Below are 27,929 nucleotides of genomic sequence, written 5' to 3' on the forward strand. Positions count from 1 at the left end.
CACCGTCCCCATGAAGATGTTGTGTCCGGGGGGCGGGAGCTGGCTCCGGGTGAGTCCAGGCAAGGGCCGGGACTCCCCGGCGCCGCAACGCCGGCCCCCGGGGCTACCTGGACTTCCCGGGCGCGCCCTCGGCTCGCGCGCGCCCCTCCGCGGTGGCTCCACCGCCCGGGATGGTACGGTCCGGCAGCAGGGCCGCGCGCCGCCGCCCCTCGGTGAGCTGGTGTGGGCCGCCGCTAGCGGAAACGACCCTCTCCACTCGCGTGGTGGAGTGGTAAGCCTCGCCCCTCGCCTGCTGCCTGTTTTCTGGCGTGGAGTCTCGTCCGGTCCTTGCTCCCCCTCCCCGCCGCGCTTAGTGGTGGTGGCCGCGCCGAGTTCCGGTTCCGGTTGCTGCAGCCGCTGGCTGGCGGCGAGTCTGGAGAGAGCGCGCAGTTCGCGCCGCGGCTGGGCGCTTCCCTGTTGTCCCACTTTGTGGTTGCTGCAGCTTGGGGGCCTGTGCTGCCCCTGACTCCCCTTCTGGGCGATGGTGCAGCCCGAGGGCGCCTCCATCCCCCGCCGCCGCCGCTAACCCCGGTCCCCCACTCCATGGCCGCCTCGGCGCCGCCCCCACCGGACAAGCTGGAGGGAGGTGGCGGCCCCGCACCGCCCCCTGCGCCGCCCAGCACCGGGAGGAAGCAGGGCAAGGCCGGTGAGAGCGCTGCGAGGAGCGGGTGCTGAAGAAGCCTAGGACTTGGGAACCTCAGAGGGGAGGGATGGTGGGAGGGGGGCGTTTCACAGGCTGAAGGGCTTGAAGGGAGGCTCAGGTGAAAAGGATGGGTGGGTGTAATCCTCCAGGAGTTGGGGGCAGGTGTCACACATTGAGGACGCTAGAGTTTGGAGCCACATGGAATTCAGTAGTCACTTGGAGCTTGAGGATATCGAAAGATGGGATATCTCTCATTTAAAGGAAGACATAGCTGAGAGTATGATCATCTTCACGATCTGTTTTTCATATTGCACCCCTTGTTAGCATTTGTTGAATAAATAAGCAAGTATGTATTGACGTTAAAGGAGTTCCTCAGAGCATGGCTGAGAGAAAAGAGGTTGGGGAAACCTCAGAGAAACTTGTCTGCGTCTTCCTTTTGCCGCTCTTCCAGGTCTGCAAATGAAGAGCCCAGAAAAGAAGCGAAGGAAGTCAAATACTCAGGTGAATGGTTGTTGGTGGTGGGGGTGGTTCCCGGCAGCCCCTTGGCGGCACACTGTCTACTCTGCCATTCCATTTTCTGTTTGTATCTTGCATCAGCTGCAGGGAGGAGAGAGAAAACTGGCTTTCTTGCTTTGTTTCTTGTTCTTTCCTTGAACCTTATAACAAATTTAGGGGAAAGTATTCTCTCCTAAGAGATAATTTGACCAAAGTTCTTACCACGCAGGGTTCCAGTATCCTCCATGTTTCCTGTCCTGGTTTCCTCATGATGATAACGTAACACCTTCCACTTACTGAGCCTTTTTTTTAGCGCCAGGGATTGTGCTAACATGCTTTAACAGTTTGGGGGAGATAGGCATTATCCCTATTTTACGACGAGAAATCTGGGGGTTAAAAATGTTAAATACATGCTCCACAGTCTTGAGGTTGTTTTTCACGGTCAGAGCTGGGATTCCATTCTAGTTCTGCCCGTTTTTAAAACACAGTTACTGCACTATGCTGGTTCCACTCTCCACCCTCTTTCTCTTGGTTTTTTTTTTTTTTTTTTGTAGTAACAGAGTCTTGCTGTGTTGCCTAGGCTGGGCTCAAACTCCTGGGCTCAAGGGATCCTCCTGCCTCGGCTTCCCAAAGTGTTAGCATTACAGGTGTGAGCCACTGTGCCCGGCCTGTGGTCCATATATTTATTTATTTTTTTTTTTTTTTGAGACGGAGTCTTGCTCTGTCGCCCAGGCTGGAGTGCAGTGGCGCGATCTCGGCTCACTGCAAGCGCTGCCTCCCAGGTTCACACCATTCTCCTGCCTCAGCCTCCCGATTAGCTGGTACTACAGGCGCCCACCAACACACCTGGCTAATTTTTTGTATTTTTGGTAGGGACGGGGTTTCACCGTGTTAGCTAGGATGGTCTCAATCTCCTGACCTTGTGATCTGCCCGCCTCGACCTCCCAAAGTGCTGGGATTACAGGTGTCAGCCACTGTGCCTGTGTGGTCCATATTGATTTTAGGCCTGAGCTGCCCAGTATCAGCCTCCAAAATGTGTATTGTGTTGGTAGTGCTCTCTTGGTTTAGTTCTGTGTTTCCCTCCATGACCGTCTTTCCCTCAACTGTTTCTCACTAGGGCCCTGCATACTCACATCTGACGGAGTTTGCACCACCCCCGACTCCCATGGTGGATCACCTGGTTGCATCCAACCCTTTTGAAGATGACTTCGGAGCCCCCAAGGTGGGGGGTGCAGCCCCTCCATTCCTTGGCAGTCCTGTGCCCTTTGGAGGCTTCCGCGTGCAGGGGGGCATGGCGGGCCAGGTACCCCCAGGCTATGGCACTGGAGTTGGAGGGGGCCCCCAGCCACTTCGTCGACAGCCACCCCCCTTCCCTCCCAATCCTATGGGCCCTGCTTTCAACATGCCCCCCCAGGGCCCTGGCTACCCACCCCCAGGCAACATGAATTTTCCCAGCCAACCCTTCAACCAGCCTCTAGGTCAAAACTTTAGTCCTCCCAGCGGGCAGATGATGCCGGGCCCAGTTGGGGGATTTGGTCCCATGATCTCACCCACCATGGGACAGCCTCCCAGAGCAGAGTTGGGCCCACCTTCTCTGTCCCAACGATTTGCTCAGCCAGGGGCTCCTTTTGGCCCTTCTCTCCAGAGACCTGGTCAGGGGCTTCCCAGCCTGCCACCTAACACAAGTCCCTTTCCTGGTCCGGACCCTGGCTTTCCTGGCCCTGGTGGTGAGGATGGGGGGAAGCCATTGAATCCACCTGCTCCTACTGCTTTTCCCCAGGAACCCCACTCAGGCTCCCCAGCTGCTGCTGTTAATGGGAACCAGCCCAGTTTCCCCCCAAACAGTAGTGGGCGGGGTGGGGGCACTCCAGATGCCAACAGCTTGGCACCCCCTGGCAAGGCAGGTGGGGGCTCTGGGCCCCAGCCTCCCCCAGGCTTGGTGTACCCATGTGGTGCCTGTCGGAGTGAGGTGAATGATGACCAGGATGCCATTCTGTGTGAGGCTTCCTGCCAGAAGTGGTTCCACCGTGAGTGCACAGGCATGACTGAGAGCGCCTATGGGCTACTGACCACTGAAGCTTCTGCCGTCTGGGCCTGCGATCTCTGCCTCAAGACCAAGGAGATCCAGTCTGTCTACATCCGCGAGGGCATGGGGCAGCTGGTGGCTGCTAACGATGGGTGATGCTGGCGAAGTGGCCCAGGGAAGTGCACATGTCTCTCCCTGCTCTTCCAGGGTGATATTTTTGATGTCTGGCTCTTGGTCCTTGTTTCCACTGGTTTTCCATCCCCATGGGGCAGAAACAGTTGCTCCTGGGAGCAGAAAAGGAATTGAGGTGGGCAGGCAGAAGAGCCTGGATTGCTCACTGTTTTGGGAAACTTACATGTTGAGATCTACAGAGATCCAGGAAACCAAAGCCCTGCTGAGCAGAGCCATTTTGTGGCTATTTCTGGAGGCCCAGGAGTGTGGCTGCAAGAGAAGAGGGGCTGGAGGAAGATCCGGAGGGCAGGGGTGTTCCCTCTGCTAATGATGGATGCCCCTAACACCTGTGCCTAACACCCCTACCGAGCCCCACAGCTCCAGCCTTAGTTTTTGGAGTCAAGTGTTAAAGGTTTCTGGCCAGAGGAATTGGGGTCTTGCCATCCCTGCAATAGCCCTTTTATGGGCTCTGGGAGACAGCTTTAGGGAATAAATGGGGGTTTTCCCCTTTTTCTACCCACTCCTTTGCTTCCTCCAAGGCTTACCCAACCCCTCCCCTCTCAGAGAACCAAATAGCCTGAAGAAGCAGGAGAGTTCCTGGTTATGGCAGTTTCTTGGTGATTGGGGCTTCAAGACAGTAGGTGAGAGATGCTGTCAGGACATACCTTCCTCATACCAAAGTCACTGGTCCTTTCTCAGCCTCTCTTATGCTTTTCTCCTAATGACCATATTTTTGCCAAAAATTGGGATATGTTATCTGACAGACCAGAATATTTGAAGTTTGGGCTGTCCTGAAAGTGGATTTTGGTGGTACCCTCCTCCCCCAGCCCATCTGTTGCACATTATACTCCGTGTGTTCTTCAACTTTCGGTGCCCTTATTCCCCTGCCTTCCTGGCTTGATTGAAGGAAAGCTTGAAAAGGCGCAGAGCCTTTATACCTCATTTCTTCCCTGATAAAAGGATCCAGGTGAGGCCCTATCACAGCCTGTGGGTAGGGGATGTGGTGGGATCCTCATTGCCATGGTACTCAAAGGCAGAAGAGCCTGGAGTTTGTTGCTTCTCTGCTATTCTTTCATATCTTGGGCCTGGTGATTAGCAATTCTCAGTCCTCTCAGCCAAAGGCCTGCACTGGGTTTTATTTGTCCTTTATTTTTTAAGCACTGCCTGCCAGAGACGGGCCTGGGGCCTGATGAGGACCTTAGCGCTGCTCGTTCTCGTTTTTGGTTCATGCACACATTCCTCCGTGGCGTGGGGAAAGCAGGCCCTCCTCAGAGAAGTCAGGGGTTCCCCGGCTCGAGGTATAGTGGCAAAGACCTAGTGGTCCCCTACCCCCACGTCTCTCAGTTCCTGGCATGAGGAGAGAAGACCTTGCTCTGGTGGAGCTGACAACCTTCGAGGCTGGGAGGAGAGAGCAGCCTCTGGGCATCGTTCCCAGTGTCCCCCACACTAAAACGGTGTAGATGGCAACCCCCCCTGTCCGCCACCCCGCTGCTCACCTCTTGTGTTTGTGGTTCTGTTTGCCCCATTTATCTGTTGCTATTTTTGTGTTGTCTTCCCCCGCTCCGCATTTTGTAAAATGGCTCCTGGGGGAGTGTCTTTGCTGGATCTGCTCCCTCTCGCCCTCTCACTCCACTACTTTTTGGAAGAAAGTGATGGCAGAATGCGGTGGTGGTGGGGGGTCTTTTGTACTGTTGGATTAATAAAATGACTAAAATTCCAGACAAGGACTCCTTGCTGTTGCTGTGTGAAAAGGCTGGAATGAGCCACTGTCACTGCTGGGTAGGGTGCTTAGGGGTTGAGGATATGTATACTCCCCAGGGTCCCTGGGAGTGGGAATGGCAGATTTGGCCCCTGAACTGACCCTGGTATAAGCTGTTGAGCCAAGGGAGTCCTGTGTTTCCCGCCCATCCCCCTGTGTCTCAGCTGTGAGAAACTGAGTTTCCTTTCTGAGCGTATTCCTGGTCCAGGCCTGGAGCCAGGAGGATTTGGCACCAAAGCCTCTGGAAGACAAGTGCTTGAGCTCTTCTGGGTTTAGCACCCCACCCACCTCCCAGTTGTTTGGGTTAGGGAGCAAGTGTAGCTCTAAGGGTGAGGGGAGAGGCTACTCCTGTTACAGCAAATTTCATTTTGGGATGTTTTTCAGATCGTTCCCGTCCCCCAACAGTTCTTTTAAAAGTAGTCATGGCATCTTTTAAGCAGTCTGTGCTGGAGCAGATTGGGGAGAATGGCAGGAGGGCTATTTCCACACCCTGGATTTGCGACCTGTCTCTCCCTTCCCCCATCTCACAGCTGCCTCTGTCTATCCGGGGACCAACCTGGCCCCTTCGTCATCTCAGAAGACGGCACCCTCTGCCTTTCTCTCAGTTTGTGGGGTGGGGGTTCCCTCTAGAAACTGTTTAGACACTGGGAAAGAAGGGCAGGAAACTCAGGATTCAGTTAGCTGAGACCCCGGTCGTCCACCCGGTAAGCTCAAGTTTAGGGGCCCTGTCGCTAGACCTCCCTTCCTCTCCCCTGACTCTCAATTCCTTCTCTTATTGGCCAAAAGTTTCCGCCCCCTTGGGGATGTTGACTTTTCATTGGTCAGTTTCTGGTCACATGATTCTCTTCTCGGGCTGCAAACGAAGGGAAGCCAGCAACAAGTTAAGCTGAAGACCGAAGCAAGAGCTGGGTCAGGTAATGCCTTAGCTGGGAAGGGGTCTACAGATTCCCTGTGACGGGGGTGGAATAAGGAAAAGGGAAGGCGGAACTGATCTAGAAGGAATGAGCTGCTTTTGATTTCCGGGCTGGGGGAGGAGGGCCAGGTGCCGACACTAACAAAACAGGAACCCCAGGCAAGTGGCCCTAGATCCTTTGCTTTAGAGGTTTGGAGGCGCAACTGTCAGAAGAGTTTAAATTAACTAGAGACGAGACTTCCTAGCTTTGTACTGAGTGGGAGAGCTCCCCCTTTAGCTGTTTTTTAGAAATAGCAGAAGTCTCTGTCATAATCCTTACAGGAGGTGTTTGTTGAATCCTGCCTGAATGAAAAGAAGGGGGTGGGGGGAGGGAGTGGAGGTGGGTTTTCTTCCAGAAGGTCGATGAAAAGAAAAAGATCTGGAAACACAGCAGGGAAGGGTGGAGATTAGACAGCAGAAGGAACTTCCTAATAAGGCAGTGAGATGCTGGCTTGGGAGAAGAGGGGTATTTTTTTGAGTCCTGGGTTAACCTAACCAAGAGAGAGATATCAGGGTTTGGGACCCAGAGTATAGGAGCTTCAGAGTGTCTCCTATTTGGGTCTCATAAGTATTTGTTTTGTTGACCCAAATACCTTTGCTGGTTTCCATGGAGACAGTGGGTCTGACATCACTGTGGTTGCCATGGTGCCTGGTTCTAGAGGACCTGAGCAGGCTGTACACACAGCTAGGGATAAACAGGGACTTCAGCCCAAGCTGCTGTCACTTCCTTCCTGCCACCACCTGTTAACAGTCAGCAACTGGGGATGGGGAGATGATGACAATGGCGGGGGCGGAGCCACAAGCGGAAGGCTGAACAGCCATGGCTCTATGGATACTTAGAGATGCATGCCAGGGTGTCCTTTTGGACTTGGTACAGGGAAGTCATTGCAGCCATTTTCCTGTCTCTGTGTGGGATGGGTGCATGTATCTGGGAGGATGGACATTGGGAAAGACCTATCCAGGACTTGGATCTTGACTGGCAGGAGCCACAGGAGGTTATTTAGGGCACCACGTGGGACTTGAAAACAGCTCAAACAGAAGGGGATAATGTGGTTGGTTTCGAAGGTAGAACTGCCGTACTGTCCCAGCCTCACTTCCCTTTTCCTGAGTTTCCTTATAAAGTGCTGGGGAAGCAGTCATTTATCCTCTTCTGAAGGATCACAATCCAGTACTCTTGAGAGGTCAGCTCATCTATCCTTCCACCTTTATGCCTGGTCCCAACAGGAGCTGCCTGAGGGAACTGTCTTAGCCTTGGATGAAGGGGCGGATCCCTCTCTTCTGCTTTGTGTCAGTCAGGCTTTGGAAACTGGAGTGATTCCCTCCCCTGTCCCTGTCAAGTCAGAGCAGATTAACGAGGTGCAGGACCATAGCCCTGATTTTTGTCTATTTTTTGCAAGCTATAAAGTGGTGTATGTATACATGATAGTTGCCATAAATCCATTTTCCCAGTCACCTTCAAGTTCCCTAACACCAAACTCTGGCGATTACTAAGAAGGTAAACAGAATTTATGATGGAGCTGAGAGTGATGAGGAGACTTATAAAAGGTGCATCCAGGTGGATCTAAGCTATGCCAGTGGTTCTCAACCCTGGGTGCGCATGAAAATCATTTGAGAGGTTTTTAAAAAGACCCACGCCTGGGCCTACACCCCAACTCAATTGAATCAAAATCTTAGGTGATTCCAATGTGCAACCAAGATTGAGAACCATTGAACTAGACCATACCAAGGACTTATGCTGGGCAAGTGGTGGGACATTTAGGGCTGAAAGAGGCCATCAAGTCTTCCTTTGCAGGTCCTGGGGGAGAAGGTAGTGATTGTGTAGGTACCTGGTGTTGGGAAGGGAGGGCTGTGTTGTTTTCCTGCTCTTCTTATTAACAAGGCTTCTTATTGGCAAGTTAAGTCTGTCAACCTTGCTGGGCTTAATCTTCCCTGACTAAAACGTCAGGGGGCTGGACTGGAATTCCCCAGAGCCTTTCCAGCCTATGCTACTTTGACCTTTCAAGGTCAGTTCAGTTTTCCAAGGCCCTGTTGGTCCCTGGAAGAGGCTGGCTTCTCTGTGGCTGTTGGCAGATTCTGATTTGCAAGGCAAATACTGCTTAGAAGAGTTGGGGTATCAGGGAGAGAAGGACTGGAACCAGGCTTGGTTCTGGAGGCTGCTGCCCAGCACTTGAACCTTGGAACCCAGCCAAGGCTGCTTTCTGCATCCTGCCCCTCCTGAAAGGAGCACCCATCCTTAAGAGAGCTTTCTTCTGCAGGTGGCAGCCACAACAGCCTCAGGGACCTCAGCAACTATGGCCTCCTGTCCAGACTCTGATAATAGCTGGGTGCTTGCTGGCTCCGAGGTATGAAGAGCAGGCCTGGGAACCATGGGGGCAGGCTTGGGGGGTGTTTCTGAAGTGCTGGGCTTCTTTCTTGGTGGGTCCTTTTCCTTAGTCCTGATGGTCACCTGCATCACTTTCCGCTGGCTGTTAGAGGAACTCCAGTAGCAGGAAGGAGATCATCAGGCCCCAGGGGTCAGGTGTTGGCACTTGGACCATGCTATGAAAGAAGGGACCAGTTCAGTAAGCCGAGACAAGTAGGGAGGGATTTCGAATGGAGAGACCAGTGTGAACAAAGGTCCCGAGGCGATAGTGGGGAAAGCCATGCTGGGGGAGACTGTGGGACACCCATGGGTGATGTGGAGACGTGGGTTGGAGCCAGTGTTGGAGTGAGGTTGGGGGCAGAACCTCGGAACCCCTGGAAGAGACCTGAAGGGCCTGGCTGAGGCCTTTAGGCCTCATCCTGATGGGAAATCAATGTGGGGCTTTGGGTTGGAGGGATCAGGACAATCATTGTCTTGGGCAGAGGGTGAAGCCACTGTGCAGCCTGGGTGGGAACAGGGAGAGAGTGTTTTGAAGACCCCCTGCGGCAGTCCAGGTAGCAGCTGGTGGGGCAGAAGCCCACTGAGGAGGGAGAAGGGGGCTGGTAGGATGGGGAACTGAGTGGCTAGAGAAGGGATGGCAAAAATTTGTCAAAGGCATCTCTGAGAGTTCCAAGACCTTGCGACTTTGTATATTAGAGCCACCAGGAGGGGAGGAGGGGAGGAGCTCGGTTTCAATATGTTGAGTTTGAGGTGCTCTTGAGGAACCCAGCTGGGAGTAAGGAGTTGACCTTGGGGATGATGCTGGATCAAGATACATGGATTGGGACTCGCTGGCAGAGGGAAGGCAGGTATGAGCAGATGGGCACCAGGCTCTCAGAGCCCTGGCCTCCTGTTGAGGTGTCTTTGTTGACAGCTGGGGGACCTTGGGCATGCCATGTCACCTCTCTGTCCTCTCCTGTAAAATGGGGGCCATGATTTTTGCCTTATAGGAGGGACCATGAGAATAAAAATGTTTTGAAAATGGCAAAGACACAACTAAGATGAAGCATTATTCTCAAAGGGATAGTTGGAGCCACGGGGCAGGTGGCACGCCAGGGCCCTGCCGAAGGGGAGTAGGCAGAGGGAGGAGGCCAAGGCTGTGTGGCCAGGGCTGAATGTTCAGGCTGAGAGCACCCTGGAGACAGGCTGTCTGTGGTTGGGGTGGGTTGGGCTTCTGTGAGCAGCTGCTGGGTGTTGGGGGAGTGTCAGGGGCCAGTGGGAAAGACCAGAAAGGCTTAGGAGATGTAAGTAGTTGTCCAGTTGAGAGGGCAGCTGCAGTGACACCCCGGGAGGCATAACTGTGACCCGTGGGCACCCAGGGAACTTTGTTCTCTTACCTTCCTCCCACCCTTAATATTATAATATCTGTGTTGTTCATCTGTGGGGAAGGAAGTGCTACTGATCTTGAGGGGAGGGAAATCTAGGCTGTAGCTCACCTCCTGGCGGTGGGTCACCAGGTTTGTGCTGCATCCAGTGCCTTGGTGTGGTGGTGCTTCTCTGTGTAGCGGAAACCTGGCCCCTGAAAGTTCCTCCTCACAGTGAGTGAGGCTGGGGAATGGCCAAGCACTTGGTGCTGCCCGGAGCCCCTTTTCGGGCCGCATCATGACTGAACGTGTGTGTTTCTGGGATGTGGGCTGGGGCCCCATTCTCGGGTGCAGCCCTTCTCCTTGCACTTCTCCTCCCAGAGCCTACCCGTGGAGACGCTGGGCCCGGCATCTAGGATGGACCCAGAATCTGAGAGAGCCCTGCAGGCCCCTCACAGCCCCTCCAAGGCAGATGGGGAAGAATTAGCTGGGACCATGGATGGAGAAGGTACCAGGCCCTGCTTAGGACGTGGCTTACCAGACAAAGCTATTCTCCATATTTTGGGGTTTCCCAGTTTCCTCAGAGAAAGGGAGGCTGGTTCGTTTTAGTTTCTCCGTTAATCTCAGTTGACAAACTCCTTTTCTCATTCCATCTGGCTTTTTCCTGCCCCTTCCAACCTGGTAGGGGCCCGCGGGAGACAAGAGGACTGCATAGCAAATTCAGCTGGGGCAGCGGGTTTTTCTGGGCCTTTTCTCCTACCACAGGGACACTCTTCCAGACTGAAAGCCCTCAGTCTGGCAGCATTCTAACAGAGGAGGCTGAGGTCAAGGTGAGGAGCTTCCCTGTGGGAAGGGAGGGAGGTGGGGAGGGCTAGCAGCTGCTCACTGGTGCCTCTGCGTTAGGACACCCTGGAAGATGATGTTTGTGCTGTGGAGTCTCCTGGTCCCGGAGACACAGTAGCCCAGGGAGACCTGCAGGAGACCACCGTGGTGACAGGCCTGGGACCAGACACACAGGACCTGGAAGGCCAGAGCCCTCCACAGAACCTGCCTTCAACCCCCAAAGCAGGTGAGAGTCCTCCTTGTCTCTCCTGTCACTGTCCTTCTAGAAGGTATGGGAGAGGGATCAGCTATCACTACTGAGGACATGCTCTGGTCCAGGCCCTGGGGCTGAGCACCTTGGTGCTCTCCTTTCTCACCACTACCCCTGGGACATTGAGGCCCAGAAAGGCTGAATGACTTGACCAAGGTCACACTGCTGGTAAGGGGCAGGGCCCACATCTGGTTGACTCTCTCCTCTCTGCCATGGGGGCCTCCTCTTTTCTTGCCTCCAGAATTCAACCCTCATTTCTGGAGTCCCTTCCTTGTGCTGGCCCTGGGCCTGGGCAGAGGGAAGATGAGTGGTTACCGCTTACGTAAGCAGCAGATCAGACTGAGCCAAGGTGCATATCAGACCTAAGAGAAGTACAGAAATATAATTAAGGTACTCCCAAAGGAGGGAGAGGCCATTCAGTCAGGAGACTGGTTGAGGGCAAGGGAGAGGCTGGGACAGTGAGAGGTGACATTTGAGTGGAGCCCTGAGCACAGAGTAGGCTTTTGGTACGTAGGGCAGGGGAAAGAGATTATTTTAGGCCAAGGCTGCAGCATCAGCAAAGGAGTGGGGACCACTTGTCTTGTGCTAAGGAGCTCTGTTCCAGGCTTGTGGCAGAGGAGTGTAGGAATTGGTCCCTGTTGAGTGACAGGATGGAGGGCCTGGGGGTCATTTAGGAGGCAACTGCACTGGTCAGGAAAAGATGATGCAGACCTGGGCCAGGCACAGTGGCTTGCACCTATAATCCCAGCACTTTGGGAGGCTGAGATAGGAGGATTGCTTGAGCCCAGGAATTCAAGACTGCAGTGAGCCATGGTCATCCCACTGCACTCTAGCCTGGGCAACAAAGTGAGACCCTGTCTCTAAAGAAAATAAAAATTGGCCGGGTGCGGTGGCTCACGCCTGTAATCCCAGCACTTTGGGAGGCCGAGTCGGGTGGATCACAAGGTCAGGAGTTCGAGACTGGCCTGGCCAAGATGGTGAAACCCCGTCTCTACTAAAAATAAAAAATTAGCCGGGCATGGTGGCGGGCGTCTGTAGTCCCAGCTACTCGAGAAGCTGAGGCAGGAGAATCCCTTGAACCCGGAAGGTGGAGGTTGCAGTGAGCCGAGATCGCGCCACTGCACTCTAGCCTGGGTGACAGAGTGAGACTCCATCTCAAAAAAAAAAAAAGAGAAAAGAAAATAAAAATAGGCGGCTGGGTGCGGTGGCTCACGCCTGTAGTCCCAACACTTTGAGAAGCCAAGGTGGGTGGATCACCTGAGGTCAGAAGTTTGAGACCAGCCTGGGCAACATGGTGAAATCCCATCTCTACTAAAAATACAGAAATTAGCCGGGTGTGGTGGTGCACGCCTGTAGTCCCAACTACTTCCCAGCTACCTGGGAAGCTGAGGCAGGAGAATTGCTTGAACCCGGGAGGTGGGGGTTGCAGTGAGCCAAGATCGTGCCGCTGCACTCCAGCCTGGGTGACAGAGGTAGACTCTGCCTCAAAAAATAAAATAAAATGTAAATAAATAAATAAAATAAAATAAATAAAATAAAAATAGGCTGGGTGTGGTGGCCCACACCTGTAATCGTCGCAGTTTGGGAGGCTGAGGCAGGTGGATCACTTGAGCTCAGCCTGGGGACCATGGCAAAACCCCATCTTTACAAAAAAATACAAAAAAAAAAAAAAAAAATTAGCCGGGCGTAATGATGCGTGCCTATAGTCCCAGCTACTCGGGAGGCTGAGGTGGGAGGATCACTTGAGCCTGGGAGGCAGAGGTTGTGGTGAGTTGTGATCGCGCCACTGCACTCCAGTCTGGGCGACAGAGCCAGACCCTGTCTCAAAAAATAAAAATAAATAAAAATTAAAAAATATTAAAAAAAAAAAAAAGAAAGAAGATGCAGACCTGAACTAACGCAGGTACAGTGTGCGTTGTGAACAGGGGTGGACTGTCAAGATGTTTCAGTGTAGGACTGTGAAATTGGATGTGAGGTGGAAAGGGAGGGCTTAGGTTAGCTAGGTGGTGGCAGCGGTGCCTTCCCCTGAATTGGGAAAACACTAGCAAAGAACCAGTTTGCAGGGCAATGTGTTGAATGTTTGGTCCCAGAGGGAGTGGCCAGTAGGCAGTCAGACATACAGGCGTGGAGCTCTGGGATGTCAAGTCGGGAGGTACACACTAAGGACTCATTGCTGAAGCGGGGTGTCAGTGGTGGTGAGAGAGTTGTGACTATGTGTACAGTGAGAAGAGCAGAGAACCTGAAATGGTGCTAGGGAGACCACCGACTTTAGGATCAGGGAAGAGCCAGGGAGGGAGAATGGGAAGGAGTGGCCAGAGAGTTTGGAGGGGACCCAGGAGGATGGTAATAGCTGCAGAGGTTTGATGCACAGCGCACACTGAGGAAGGATACTTTCAGGATGAAAGTGACTTTTATAGCTTGTAGATTGACAGCACTGGTCTCCTGCCTCCAGACTGGGCAGGGGCAGTCATCAATGCCTAGGCAGAAGTGGGCAAGTGGGCAGGGTCTTCATGTGCCCCTCTCTGGGGTCACGGCTGAGGACCTCCCTCCCTGTGCCTTCCTCTGCTTCCCCTCTCTCCCTGTGTCTTCCCGTCTCTCCAGTCACCTCACTGCCCTGTCCCTGTTCTTTCCCCTAGCTTGGATCAGAGAGGAGGGCCGCTGCTCCAGCAGTGAGGATGACACCGACGTGGACGTGGAGGGTCTGCGGAGACGGCGGGGCCGGGAGGCCGGCGCACCTCAGCCCGTGGCGCCCCTGGCTGTGGAGACCCAGGCTGGGGGTGAGGGTGCAGGCGGGGAGCTGGGCATCTCCCTCAACATGTGCCTCCTCGGGGCCCTGGTTCTGCTGGGCCTGGGGGTCCTCCTCTTCTCGGGTGAGTGGTACCTCTGAGGCTGGGGCTTTGGGCTTCCACACCTGCCTGCCCTCCTGCCATGTTCTCACCTTATTTCACCTCACCCCTCCCTGAGGGCCTCATCAGACTCCTCTGGCTGTATCCTTAGGTGGCCTCTCAGAGTCTGAGACTGGTGAGTAGGGAGGGGCCTGGCCTGTGCTGGGGGGTTTTGTGTGTTCTTTGGTTCTCTGGGTCAGGAGTAGGGGTGCTGGGGGCTCACATTTATTTCTCAGTTAGTGGCCTTGTCAGCTGTTCAGGGTGCCCCTTGGCCCTTTACCTCACCAGACCTCTCAGCCACAGGGTGGGTCCTGAACAGGAGTGGTGACTGTGTGAATGGGAGGGTGTGGGGAGAATGGGCTCTGTGTGCCTCAGGACCAGTTTCAGGACTTCCCTTTCCCACAGGGCCCATGGAGGAAGTGGAGCTGCAGGTCCTCCCGGACACTGGGTCGGACCCTGAGCTGCTGGATGCTGTAGGGGACAGGCAGGTATGTGTGAATGTCTCCAGAGGCAGGTGGGGCCTGGCTGGGGAGAACCTGGGCTGTAGGGTAGCATGGCATAACAGGCTCTTCTGCTGTCAGGATGGGCTAAGGGAACAGCTGCAGTCCTCAGTGCCTCCTGACCGTGTCCCCAGCCTGCAGAACATGGGTCTTCTGCTGGACAAGCTGGCCAAGGAGAACCAGGACATCCGGCTACTGCAGGCCCAGCTGCAGGTGGGCATAGGCAGGAGGGGCTGGGCTAGGGTAACCCACCTAGGCCAGGTGTCTGTCCTAGCATTCTCCCCCAAAAGGAATGTTTCCTATTTACCCACACATCCTGACCCTCCCCTCTCCCACTATAGTCAGGGCATTTTCCCAGTTCTTGGTTCACATCCCTTGTGCTAAGGTTTGGGCCAGGGCTGGCATACCTGTTCCACATGGTACGTGAAACATACATGGTATCACCTGTGATTGACTGGTGTAGTCTGCCTGGAGCACTGTGTGGAAAAGGATTTAAAGAACATGCCAAGTGCCATGATCAATTAACACTGTTCCAGGTATAGGAAGTGGAAACAAAACCGTGAGAGCCACACATTGGCTATCCCTTAGGTGAATCTAGGAAGTGTGTGATTATAGAAAGACATATATACATATATATGTGCCGAGACCCAAGATGGAATTTGGGGATCCCTGTGTCTCATTCATGATGGAGATGGGGTAGAGGATGAAAACCAAATCCTCTGGGTATTCCAGGCCATAAAAGGGGCTCAGGTCACCTGCCCACTATAATGGAATGGAATTGGGGTAGAAAGCATTGGGGCTATCCTGACAAGAACTCTTTGTGACTTCCTTCATCCCAAACCATATTCCAGGCCCAGAAGGAAGAGCTTCAGAGCCTGATGCACCAGCCCAAAGGGCTAGAGGAGGAGAATGCCCAGCTCCGGGGCGCTCTGCAGCAGGGTGAAGCCTTCCAGCGGGCTCTGGAGTCAGAGCTGCAGCAGCTGCGGGCCCGGCTCCAGGGGCTGGAGGCCGACTGTGTCCGGGGCACGGATGGAGTGTGCCTCAGTGGGGGTAGAGGCCCACGGGGTGACAAGGCCATCAAGGAGCAAGGCCCCAGGGAGCAGGAGCCAGAACTCAGCTTCCTGAAGCAGAAGGAACAGCTGGAGGCTGAGGCACAGGCATTAAGGCAAGAGTTGGAGAGGGAGCGACGGCTGCTGGGGTCTGTACAGCAGGATCTGGAGAGGAGCTTGAAGGATGCCGGCCATGGGGACCCAGCACACGCTGGCTTGGCTGAGCTGGGCCACAGATTGGCCCAGAAACTGCAGAGCCTGGAGAACTGGGGCCAGGACCCTGGGGTCTCTGCCAATGCCTCAGAGGCCTGGCACCAGAAGTCCCACTTCCAGAATTCCAGGGAGTGGAGTGGAAAGGAAAAGTGGGATGGGCAGAGGGACCGGAAGGCTGAGCACTGGAACCATAAGAAGGAAGAATCTGGCCGGGAACGGAAGAAGAATAGGGGAGGTCAGGAGGACAGGGAGCTGGCAGGAAGGTGGAAGGAGGGCAGGCCAAGGGTGGAGGAGTGGGGGAGCAAGAAGGAGGGCAAGCGACAGGGCCTGAAGGAACCCCCAAGGAAAAGTGGTAGCTTCCACTCCTCTGGAGAAAAGCAGAAGCAACCTCGGTGGAGGGAAGGGGCTAAGGACAACCATGAACCCCTGCCATCCTGGGCAGAGCTGTTGAGGCCCAAGTACCGGGCACCCCAGGGCTGCTCAGGTGTGGCTGAGTGTGCCCGGCAGGAGGGCCTGACTTTCTTCGGCACAGAGCTAGCCCCAGTGCGGCAACAGGAGCTGGCCTCTCTGCTAAGAACATACCTGGCACGGCTGCCCTGGGCTGGGCAGCTGACCAAGGAGCTACCCCTCTCGCCTGCTTTCTTTGGCGAGGACGGCATCTTCCGTCATGACCGCCTCCGCTTCCGGGATTTTGTGGATGCCCTGGAGGACAGCTTGGAGGAGGTGGCTGTGCAACAGACAGGTGATGATGATGAAGTAGATGACTTTGAGGACTTCATCTTCAGCCACTTCTTTGGAGACAAAGCACTGAAGAAGAGGTGGGCAGCTGTGGGGGAGTTGGGTCGGGTGGGACAGAGGCAGTTGGGAGGATGTGAAGAGCAAGGGTCATTAGTTTGAGGATGTATCCCTACTTTTGGTCCCCAGCTGGCTTCCCTTAGAAAAGGCATCCAGGTCCGCTTCCTTTCTTCCCTTGAGGGCAGGAAGCTGCCTATGCCTACCCCAGAGTGGTCCTGAGCAGTCCCCTTTTGGGCGGGGGGATTCTTTCTCCTGAGTTGCCCTGCCCTACCTCTACCTGCATGGCCGAGGGGACGAGGGAGATCCCCATCTTCCTGCCTTCCTGACTGGAGCCTTCATCCTGGGAGACCAGGTTTCCCCCCCCATATGCTTGGCGGTGCCTGCTCAAGTCAGCTTCACTGGGAGGAGCAGGGTCCTCTCTCCTCGGGGAACCCATTTTCATCACATAGTATTATTCCCTAAAGGCCTTTTTCTCCCCACAGGTCAGGGAAGAAGGACAAGCACTCACAGAGCCCAAGAGCTGCGGGGCCCACGGAGGGACACAGCCATAGCCGCCACCACCACCACCACCGGGGCTGACACCCTGACCCACAGTGAATGGCCTTGGCCTGGCCCAGCCCAAGATCCCAGCGTTATCTAACTCCTGGAGGGTAGACTCTGTCCTGGCTTGTTTGGTGTCCTCGGATATCTTTCACACAGTAGAGCAAAATCACCAGCCCTGCACTGATGTCACTTTATCTAGAAGAAGGCCTTAGCTGGACCTGTTTCCGTCTATGCAAATGTATGCAAATACTCCAGGCCCTGGGATGTGGGCTTGTGTTTTGTCGCTGTGAAGGGGGAGATGGGAGAGGAGCCTGTTTTGGGGTGGGGTGTGGGGAAGGCAATCTGATTGTGAAGCTAAAGAGCTTTCATCCTCTTGCGTGTATATCCCCAGAGTGGGCCCCTTTGACCCACATGCTGACCGGCGCCTTGGGATTTGACTACAGTTGCTGGCTCGAGGCCCAGCACGAGGACTTTCCCTGGAGTTTTGCTGGGTTTGGAAGCAGCTGTCCCCAGGGGGTGAAGTCCCCCCTTTTTTTAACCCCTGCTTCTCTCATGGCCTCACCTCCCTATGTGAACTGTAGACTCAGATCCCAATAAAGTGCTGTTACAGCTGTGATGCTGGGTGGTTTCTAAGCACGGGGGACACCCCACACCCTCTGCCTGAATGGATGGGTGCATCCCAGGCACTGGTACTTCTCCCCTTGTCCTGTATCCCCCTTTGCCCTTGCCTTGCCCTTCCAACAAACCCTAGGCCCTTGAGAAGCTGACACTTCTCCTTTTGCTCACAGCTGCCTTGGCCGCACCCCTGGGAGATGTAGCAAATTTGAGTGTGGGTTTTGAAGTCTGAGTCTCGGGCTCAAATCCAGGATAAGTGATCTTGGGCAAGTTAATCTCTGGCAACTTTGGGTTTCTTATCCTCAAAAAAGGCAATGGAAGGGCTGGGGAAGAGATTAAATAAAGCAATGCAAGAAAAATGCCTCTCCTGTTTTGGGCACTCAAAAATTACTGCCTTCTTTAGGGAAGGGTGTGGAGGAGGGACAAGAACCCAGGCCCAGAAGGAAGAGCTTCTGGGGCTGGGGAGGTGAGGGAGCCACTAGGTGGCACCCTGGCTCCACATTTGCTCCAGACCTTGCCTCTCCCACTACTCACTGTCCCCAAAATCTCAGACCCTACCTCACTCACCCCAGGGCCTGCTCCACTGGCCAGCCCTCCCAAGATGACCAGACTCCCCTTGGCTATTCTCTAGGAAGTCCTTCCTGAGATCTAACCTCAGTCCCTTCGGCAATACACTGGGCTTCTTGACGATCTTGGAAATACCCAGGACATACAGGGGACAGAATAATGTGGTGTGACTGCTCAGGCAGGAGGGGATGGACTACAGGTTCTAGAAGGGGCTGTAACTGATGTCTGTGTTATTTAGCAAGCGAATATGTAACACTATTTAAGGGCTTAAAGGTATTAGCTCATTGAATTCATGTGTGGGTGGGACAGGGGTTAGGGCAGGCTGGGGATGGAACAAGGACCACTAATTCAGCAAACATTTATAAAGTCTATTGTGTACCAGAAACAGAGAGGCACTGTGAATACAGAGGCACCTTAAGAAGCCTAAAGTTGGGTCGGGCGCTATGGCACATGCCTGTAATCCCAGCACTTTGGGAGGCTGAGGCGGACAGATTGCCTGAGCTCAGGAGTTCGACACCAGCCTGGGCAATACGGTGAAACCCCATCTCTACCAAAAAAAAAAAAAAAAAAAAAATTAGCCGGGCCTGGTGACAGGCACCTTTAGTCCCAGCTACTCTGGAGGCTGAGGCAGGAGAATCACTTGAACCTGGGAGGCGGAGGTTGCAGTGAGCCAGGATCGTGCCACTGCACTCCAGTCTGGGCGACAGAGCAAGACTCTGGCTCAAAACAAAACAACAACAACAACAACAACAACAATAAGAAACTAAAAAAGAGAAGCCTACAGTCCAGTGGAACCTGCTTTCTGCAGCAGGAGGAACTGCAGTTAGATCTAAGGAAGAACTTCCTTTCAGGCAGAAGATCAGTGATATGGGCTGGGGAGGCTTTAGGATTTGGTACCCAGGGCTGTGAACCACTGCTCCTCGAAGAAGCCTAGTTTTACCCTGTTCATATTGCTCACCTTCTGTAGGTGCTCAAAATTCTTGCTGCCTGAACAACTGACTGGTAAAGTTGGGTTGCTGAGAGAGAGATTCAGGCTAGAAGGTAGGTAGGATTCAGTGTCTTGGGGCAGGTGGCTGGGCCTGGGAAAGGGGATGCAAACTGGCCTACTTGGGTTCCCAGAGGGTGGTGACTTTCACTGTGGCCCCTTGGGGCTTCTCGGTTTCTTTCTTTCTTTTTTTTTTTTTTTTGAGACGGAGTCTCGCTCTGTCACCCAGGCTGGAGTGCAGTGGCGTGATCTCAGCTCACTGCAAGCTCTACCTCCCGGGTTCATGCCATTCTCCTGCCTCAACCTCCCAAGTAGCTGGGACTACAGGTGCCTGCCATCATGCCCGGCTAATTTTTTGTGTTTTTAGTAGAGACGGGGTTTCACCGTGTTAACCAGGATGGTCTCGATCTCCTAACCTTGTGACCCGCCCGCCTCGGCCTCCCAAAGTGCTGGGATTACAGGCGTGAGCCACTGCGCCCGGCCCTCTCAGTTTCATTTTTAGGGTTCATTTCCTTCGTTTGCATAACGAACGCTCAGGGAGGCTGCCAGGTTCCCCTAAGCCCCCTCCTCTTCCTTACCCACTCAGGAAGTAGATTTGCTGAGCTGGAGGTTTCTGAAGCTGCTGAATCAGAAAGAAAAAGAGAGCCACGAACCCAAGGGGTATGTTAGGGAGGGCCGGGGTGCCAGTGACATCGGCTGCACTGATCACCCTCTCTCTGGGATGCCCCTGGGAGGCGATTCTCACACTCATCACAGGCCACAAGGCCCTTCTCTCTAACACACCCATGCAGCACTGGTAGCGGGGAGGAGCCCAGGGTCCAGGTCTTCGGATGATCTCCTGACCATGGGTCCAGTGTATAGAGATGAGTCCAGTGAGGCTAGAGCCAGGGGACAGCATTCCCTCTTTCCCACAGGGCTTGGGGATAGCTCTGGCCTGGGAAGGGCTTGGGGGAGCCTGTGGGTAGACTCACTGGATTCCGCCACGTGTCCATTTGGCCTCCCAGGGTTTGGGCTGGGCTTTTCCAGTTTCAGCACTTGGCATTTTTAGCACTTGGCTTTCTGCCTTTCCCTCTGGGAGCTTTCCCAGCTTGCCCAAGTAGGGCCTGCTTCCCTGAGAGCTCAGCTCTGGGGTCCTTGGGAGGAATCACTAGAGTTGGGGGTGGCCTTCTTGAGCCTTCTACTCTCAAATGGAAAAATTATATTTCCTTTGGCCAGTCCCAAAAACTTATTTCCCGATAGTCCCCAGTCTGCATTCCCCCCTCCCATCCTTATCTCTCATTCTTCAGCCTCACCTCCTTCCCAGGCTCCTTCAGCCGCCCTTTTCCCAGTGCCCTCAGCCCAGCCTCTGTCACCCATGCCCTCTCTGGCCCTGTACCTCCTCCAGGATCTCCCCCGTCTCCTGCTGCCTCCCCAGGTCCTCTAGGCCCCAGCCTTTCCCCATTGCCTGGCATTCATACCCATCCTGGGGTGACAGGTGGTGCAGACAGATAGGGTGAGTGGGTCATAGGTAGTGGTAGGTCACGTCATTTCCCAGCCTGACCACCCCTATTGGCTTCTGGAAGGTCAGAGACACATGCTCCTTTTGAGAGTGGCTCCCAGCCTTGTCCGGCTGGGCCCAGGGACACACACTGGACTGTCTGGCTGTTGCCATGGGAACCTCCCAGGGTTACCCTGACGCAGGAATGTCTCCTCATCCTGCCTTGTTCTGGGCCACGGATGTTCCTGGCCCCTTCACATGCTCACAGCAGGGGTCTGGTAGGGACACTGCAGGTTGCAGGGTGGGGGTGTGGAGGGCTGTTGCCTAAATCAGACAAGAGGTTCTTCCCCCTCCCCGACTCAGCTGCCTGAGCCACAGAAGCCCCTTGTTAAGCACTTATCTGAGTTCCCCGTCCCACCTCTCCCAGGCCTCCCTTAAGGTGGCCACACATCTCTTTGGTAACCTTTGGCACCCAGGATAGGTGACTGCCCGCTCCCAAATGGAGAACAGTGAACCCCTTCCCTGCTTACCTGTTCTTCTGGCTGGGCCTGTTCCTGGCTCACCTGTCCCTGGGCCAGGTGGGGGCCCAGCCCAGAACTTTTCTAACCAGAGCTTTGGCCTGAGCAAGATTTGAGGTCAGAAAACCCAGAGTGTCGGTCTCCACCACTGCCCACCTGTGGGCCTTGGACAAGAGGCCTCTCCTTGCTTAAGGGCTCAGCTTTCTCATCATTGAAGTGGAGACCACAGACACTGCTCTCAGAGGCTGTCCCGAGGGTGAAATGAGTCAACTTAAGCTACATGAAAAGGCTTTGCAAGCTACAGGGCACTGAGAGCAGTTACTTTTATTTTACTTAACCTCTAACAGGGAAACTGGGAGCCTCTGGGAGCTACTGAAATGGGAGGAAAGGGTGTTGGTTCCCCGACCACGACCACCATGAGGCAGGAGCTGGCGGGAAAAGATGCTAACTAGCATTTAGGTCTCAACACTGTGCTAGATGCTGTGGGGCCCCCAGTCCTTGCCCTGAGGCTAATTGGATTAGCTGCACACAAAGCAGGATTTTAATAGTACTCTCTTAATGGTGCCAGGAGCAGTCTGCCAATTGCTGAAGAGGAAGGAGGGGGTGGCCTTTGAGTTGGATCTTGAAAGATAATAGGATTTCAGAGATGGGAGAATGGGGGAGGGCATTTCAGGCTAGGCAAAGGTGAGGCCTAAGGTGGGGGTGTTATAGCCTATAGCTAGAGGGTTCACAGAGGGGGCAAATTCTCCCACAGGCAGCCTGCAGGTCTGAGGGGAAGGCTACTGTAGGAAATGGGAAGGGTGCCACTAATTCTCACCATTCCCCCAACCTTCCACTTCCTCTCCAGAGCAGGGCCCCTTTGCAGGAGTTCTCACCAGCATGCGGCACTTACCTTCACTCAGCCCCAGGGGAGGCACTCAGCAGAGGGGAGTGAAATCCACTGAGCTCATCACTGAGGCCCTGTTCAAAGTCAAAGGGACAAGTCATCTGGCTAGAGCAGGATAGGCAGACACTTGAAGCCGCATGCTGTCGAGAGGAAAGTGCTAGATGGCTCCCTTTGGAAGGTCCATCACCCAGGGGTCAAACAGGCTGGCCATCAATGCTTGCTCATCTGGAATGACAGGACTAGTCCAGAAAAAGTGGCATGAGGCCAGCAAAGGAACAGGCTGACTGGGCGCTGTGGCTCATGCCTGTAATCCCAGCACTTTGGGAGGCTGAGATGGGAGGTGGATTTGAGGCCAGGAGTTCGAGACCAGCCTGGGAAACACAACAAAACCTTATCTCTACTAAAATAAAAATAAAAAAAAATTAACTGATCATGGTAGCGCACACCTATAGTCCCAGCTACTCGGCTGGCTGAGGTGCAAGGATTGCTCGAGCCCAGGACATCAAGGCTGCAGTGAGCTTATGATCCACCACTGCACTTCCAGCCTGGGCACAGAGTGAGACCCTATCTCAAAAAAAGAAAAGAAAAGAAACAAGCCGTGGCTGTCATCTAGGTGGGTCATTAACTTTTCAAAGCACTTCTATACCTTTTTTCTCACTGAGAAGTAGACTTTGAAGAATGTTAAGACCACCAGTACCTCTATTTAACAGATAAAGAAACTGAGATAGATGTGACCTGTCCATTGGTGGGGGGGAAAAAAAAGAAAGAAAGAAACTGTGAGAGATGAAGTGACTTGCCTAAGGTCACATCCTAGCTAGACAGTGGCAGTGGAAGAAGACTGGCCCTAGGCCACTCTTAGGACGCCTCCCCTTCTCCAGCCCCAGCTGGCTGAAGGTTAGTAGCACTATCCCAGCTCCCATTTGTGTTCCCTTTGACTCCTCCCTGAGCCCCATCCTACACCCCCACTGTAGCTCCCTGGGCTCCTGGCCCTGGAGGCATTTCTTCTCTGGCCACCAGCTGCCACCTTATTGGCTCCAGCTAATGGGTAGGAGAAGGTCAGTTCTGGAAGGGCCCATGCGAGCATCAGTCCTGACTCTTGTTGTTCAGAGGTGGAAACCGGGGGAAGTGACTTGTCCGAGCTCACAAAGCTTGCTAGGAACAGAGTGGAGATCAGAGCCCAGGGCTGCTGACCCCCGGCTAAGAGTCCCCCTCGTTCTTCCTCCCTCCCCTCTGTTCCCCTCCTGTCCATGGCTCTGTGAGCTTGGCTCTGAGGTGTGGTCTGGAGGAGCTGCTTGCTACAAGTCAGGTTCTTCCTCATCCTCACGCGTGGCTCCCTCTGCAGAGATGCCTGGTGGTGGCCACAGTGGGGCAGCAGCAGGAGGAACTGGAGGCTCTCCTTGCAGAGGAGTGGGATGGGAGGGAAGGAAGGGCCTCTAGGAGCTGCCCCAGGAACCTGAGCTGGGTATGGTATTATAAGGTCTTAAGCTTGAGGGTACCCACAAAGGCCCATCTAGCCTCAGGGGTGAAATGGCTTCCCACCCCTCCCCCATAGACCCCCCATTCATTTATGCATAAGTAATTTATGGGGCACTTATCCTGTCTCTGGTCCTGGGCCAGTACCACTGGATATGCAAAAGCAGCCATGTAAAGCCCAGTACAGTGCTGTGGGGAGAAACACTGGGATGGAGCTCCCACTGCCAACAGAGGCCCGGTCTGCACATCCAGGAGGCTGCCTTGGCCTGGAAAACATCCATCTTTGGAGCCAGACAGATCCAGCTCCACCAGTTACAGCTCCTAACTTTGAAGCAAGTCTCTCAATCTCCTTTTTCGATTAAATGAGAAGAGATTTGACACACAGTAAGCACTCAGTAAGTGTAAACTATTAACCACCTGGGTAGAGAGAAATGAGTAAACTGATAATTACAGTATAGAATGAGATACCGTGATGTGGGTAAATACGGGGTGTATCAGCAGTACAGAAAATGGGTTTCTGATTCTAACTTGGGGGGTGGAGGGGTCAGGGAAGGCTCCCTGGAGGAGGTAAGACAAGCTAGATGTTGAAATACAAGGAGTTCATTCCACACAATGAAGATGGGAAGGTGTCTCAAGCAAAGGGAATGCCATGAGGATGCATTGTTAGAGTCATTTACAGCTGATAGCAGAGCATCCTGCAAGTATTAATTTATATCAACCTTTTCTCTCCAATTTTTAAGCTCACACTCCATTTTGAAGCTATCTTGTCCTTGCCTGTCTCCTGCGAGAACGACGCTCTTTGAGAGCAGGTTCTGTTTTGTTCCCTGTTGTGTCTCTAGTAATACCTGACACATTTCGTATATTTAAATACATGTTGTGTGAATGAGTGAATAAACAAATGAATCGACTTCTCTCCAATCAGGTCCCCAAAGACTCTGCCTCCCCTTCTTTTTGCTTGTCGTGCTGTTTCCTTACAAGCCCCACCCCATTCCATCCCTTACCTGCCAGGCTCTGTTGCCCCTGCAGCAGCAGTCATCAAACACACGAGGACTGATTCACAAACCACATTAATAGTTACCAGCACGGGCGAGTGCCTGGGTCAGCTGGGCAGTGACCATAGGAAGAAACACTGGACTCAGAGGCAGGGAACTGATGCAAAAGCAATTGGTGGTGTCGCTGAGCCAGGATGGATGGCATGTGGTTCCACCATGGGACAGGCTGGCTTTGGGGGCTGACCTTGGTACTCCCTGCTCAAGACTCCTCCACCTGGGCAGAGTGCCCCTTTTTAGGCTCTGCAGAGCTGGATGAGCTGGTCCCCTGCCGGCTCAAACTGCCTGCATGTGTGAATGCGGTGAGCAGGCTTCCTTCAAATAGTCCTAGATTTGACTTCCAAGCTGTCCTCTCCACCAGTGAGGTAGACCTTTAATTGCTCTGTCCTTCTGCAGAAGAGTGATTTCAGGGTAGTTGTGTTCCCGAGCTCTGGGGGGTACCTCTCTTTTGTCTGAGGCCAACATCGGCTTCCTCAAGCATCATATTCCTGAACCCTCCATGAGGCCATGGTATCAGACACCCTTGGCTTCCAATTTGAGTCCCCGTGTTCTCTGACTCACTTGCCCAGTTGTCTCTGCCCTTGTCAGACAGTGTTGCTCCTCTCCTCTTTCTGGCCTCACCCTCACTAGTGCCCAGCTTTCAAATAGTGCCTCACATCTGTGCAGTGCTCTGCAGCTCACAAAGGATTTCCATACATTTACTTTTTTTTTTTTTTTTTGAGATGGAGTCTTGCTCTGTTGCCCAGGCTGGAGTGCAGTGGCGTGATCTCCACTCACTGCAAGCTCCACCTCCTGGGTTCACGCCATTCTCCTGCCTCAGCCTCCCAAGTGTAGCTGGGACTACAGGCGCCCACCACCACGCCCGGCTAATTTTTTTTTTTTTTTGTATTTTTAGTAGAAATGGGGTTTCACCATGTTAGCCAGGATGGTCTTGATCTCCTGACCTTGTGATCCACTCTGCTTGGCCTCCCAAAGTGTTCGGATTACAGGCATGAGCCACCACACCCAGCCACATTCAACTTTTTTCCCTGGGTTGTGGAAGGCAGGCAGAGCATATTATACAATGTAACCAGTTCCACCAGCTAGTGGACTTGGGAGGGAAGTGCTACTTTGGGGAGTATTTGAGCAAGTGACCTTGAAGGGTTGGGTTGATGAGCATGTGAATTTGCAGGCTGAGCAGCTTCTGGTGATGACAAAGCCCAGGTTGTGTCCACAGGAGCTGGCCTCTGAGGAGGAGAGGGGGAAAAAGGCTTTGAACAGCCAGAGTCAAGGGATTGAGCAGTGGGGTGTTGGATGGGCTGGCCATGACAGTGAAGTCACTGAGGATGATGACAGCAACTGTGTAGAAAAGGAGACTGGGAGCCAGTGGCCGAGTCTCAGAAAATGAGAATGAGGCCAGGTGTAGTGGCTTACACTTATAATCCCAGCACTTTGGCAGGCTGAGGCCAGAGGATGCTTGAGCTCAGGAATTCCAGACTAGCCTGGGCAATATAGCAAAACCCCATCTCCATATCAAGAAACAAAAGAAAATGAAAATGAACCACCAGGATTACTGGGCTGCCAGTACTGAGGAAAGCAGAAGGGTAGTGCAGGCAGCTGGCATGAGCCTTAGAGGAACCATAGTTTTCCAAGAGGCAGGATGAGTAATGGTGTGGAAATTGAAATGGGGAGGAAGGGAGGCCACAGACTCAAAGCGGATGCTGAGGAATGAGGGCTGGGAGACAAAAGCCACCACTTGAGACTGCGGTAAGGGACCGTGGAGTTCAGTTGAGGCAGCAGGGGGAGGGGGACTTCTGAGACTAGGCTACGGGGGAAGTTTTTATTTTTATTTTTATTTTTTTGAGACAGAGTCTTTCTCTGTTGTCTAGGCTGGAGCACAGTGGTGCAATCTTGGCTCATTGCAACCTCTTCCTCCCAGGTTCCAGTGATTCTCGTGCCTCAGCCTCCTGAGTAGCTGGATTACAGGCGCCCACCACCACGTCCAGTTAATTTTTATATTTTTAGTAGGGATGGGGTTTTGCCATGTTGGCCAGGCTGGTCTCGAACTCCTGCCCTCAGGTGATCCACCTCTGCCTCCCAAAGTGCGGCGGGACGAGGCCAGGGATTACAGGCGTGAGCCACTGTGCCTGGACTGGGGGAAGTTTTCTGATCGCTCACTAGGTATTCAGGGAGCTGGATCTCAGAGTTGGGGAGGGAGGTAAGGGGTGTGCATTGGGTCAGGTGAGGAAAGAGACTCCGGGAGTAAGTTCTGACTCCTTCCATGTGACTCAAGTAAAGCAGGAGATTTGCACTTTCTGTGGAGGCCCAAATACATGTTTATTGAAGATGAGCTGGAAAATCTGATTCTGCGTTGAATGACAAAGTGCTAGGAATAAATAACAACCCCTTACATCTGGATGATACTTGAGAACTTACAAAGTATTTTTTGTACCTTGTCATTTATTTTCTTCATTCCTTTCTTATTATAACCCTGGGAAGTGGGCGTTATCAGTGGTAAACTCAGAGTGACTTGCTAAGTGTTCAAGCTGGGACTGAAAAGCCACTCTGTGCTGCCTTCTAGCGCGTTGATGAGTGCAGTGCTTTCTGGGTTGTAAAAAAAAAAAACAAAAACAAACTAAAACCACACACACACACACACACACACACACACACCCTACTAAAGTCTGTTCTTTTTGCATCTGACCACTCTCCTGCGCCTCTTTTCAACATTCAGGAAATTAATGGTTTCTCCCTAAGTCTCCACACTACACTTTTTCTCTAGTGGAGGCAGTAATGAGTTGCAGGCTCTGTTCTGACATGCTCAGAAAAATGCAGGACTGCAAGTCATAGCCAAAAACAACTCCACGTACTCAGCTGGGGCTACCCGTCAGCTACTGCGGGCAGAGGCAGAACCGGGGATTCAGGGAAAGGACAGATTATTCTTATTCTGCCTCTCAAACTCCTGGCTGGGAGACGTACTTCGGCTGAAACCAGGCAATCTCATCAAGGGATTCAACGCTCCCTTACTATCGATGTCACCCACGCCGTTTCAAGTGCTCTTGCTTCCGAAAACCTTTGATCCGGAGGCTGCGGCTAGAAAAGCAACCAAAGGTTTCTTGCCGGGCTTAACGGGCCACATCTTAGTGACGGCTCGGGTTATAAAGTCTGCTTGACAATAAAATATCGTGTGAGCGATTCCGCTCCTCCCCCGACATGACGTGACCAGACACGCCGCTGGCGTCAGGGCTGCCTTACACCCCCAGGAAGACCCATTCCCACTCTGGGGCACCCGCAGATTTGCTGAGGCACATGCACTATAACGCACAGGCAAAAAGGCAGTTTCCAAAACGTCTCCAAGTGATCGCGCTCCAGAGATTTTCTTTTCCTAAAGTTTTTAGGGCTGCGCGGAAGGGAACATGGGGTTCACCTCAGGAAATTTCAGACGCCACCCCCCTCGGAGGAATGTAGTCGCGTCCGGTTCCTCCCCGGGAGTCAGTTAAGCAGTCCCGGCT

The 27,929-nt window shown here is 53.5% G+C and overlaps 2 protein-coding genes across 6 annotated transcripts; both read left to right on the forward strand.

Moving 5' to 3' along the window:
* The first annotated feature begins 122 nt into the window (after positions 1-122).
* On the forward strand, positions 123-5,098 carry PYGO2 (pygopus family PHD finger 2). 3 transcript variants are annotated; one of them, XM_007976944.3, is made up of 3 exons: positions 123-685; positions 1,134-1,183; positions 2,295-5,098. In XM_007976944.3, the coding sequence occupies exons 1-3, from the start codon at positions 583-585 to the stop codon at positions 3,357-3,359; spliced, it is 1,218 nt and encodes a 405-aa protein (XP_007975135.1). In that variant the 5' UTR covers positions 123-582; the 3' UTR covers positions 3,360-5,098. The 3 variants fall into 3 exon arrangements, with proteins under 3 accessions (XP_007975135.1, XP_007975137.1, XP_037853788.1); XM_007976946.3 differs by having other exon boundaries at positions 579-685; positions 1,048-1,183; XM_037997860.2 differs by lacking the exon at positions 123-685 and adding an exon at positions 722-959 and having other exon boundaries at positions 1,048-1,183.
* Positions 5,099-5,940: 842 nt separating this feature from the next.
* Positions 5,941-17,482, forward strand: PBXIP1 (PBX homeobox interacting protein 1). Of its 3 annotated transcripts, XM_007976947.3 has the most exons (11): positions 5,941-6,047; positions 8,341-8,427; positions 10,172-10,298; positions 10,556-10,620; positions 10,694-10,859; positions 13,520-13,753; positions 13,881-13,904; positions 14,174-14,256; positions 14,350-14,481; positions 15,120-16,348; positions 16,808-17,482. In XM_007976947.3, exons 2-11 carry the CDS (start codon positions 8,377-8,379, stop codon positions 16,902-16,904), a joined length of 2,208 nt encoding a protein of 735 aa, XP_007975138.3. In that variant the 5' UTR covers positions 5,941-6,047; positions 8,341-8,376; the 3' UTR covers positions 16,905-17,482. The 3 variants fall into 3 exon arrangements, with proteins under 3 accessions (XP_007975138.3, XP_007975139.3, XP_007975141.3); XM_007976948.3 differs by lacking the exon at positions 13,881-13,904; XM_007976950.3 differs by lacking the exon at positions 13,881-13,904 and having other exon boundaries at positions 13,520-13,660.
* Positions 17,483-27,929: the final 10,447 nt, after the last annotated feature.

This window comes from Chlorocebus sabaeus, chromosome 20, assembly GCF_047675955.1.
Source record: "Chlorocebus sabaeus isolate Y175 chromosome 20, mChlSab1.0.hap1, whole genome shotgun sequence".
In the NCBI taxonomy this organism is placed as follows: Eukaryota; Metazoa; Chordata; class Mammalia; order Primates; family Cercopithecidae; genus Chlorocebus; species Chlorocebus sabaeus.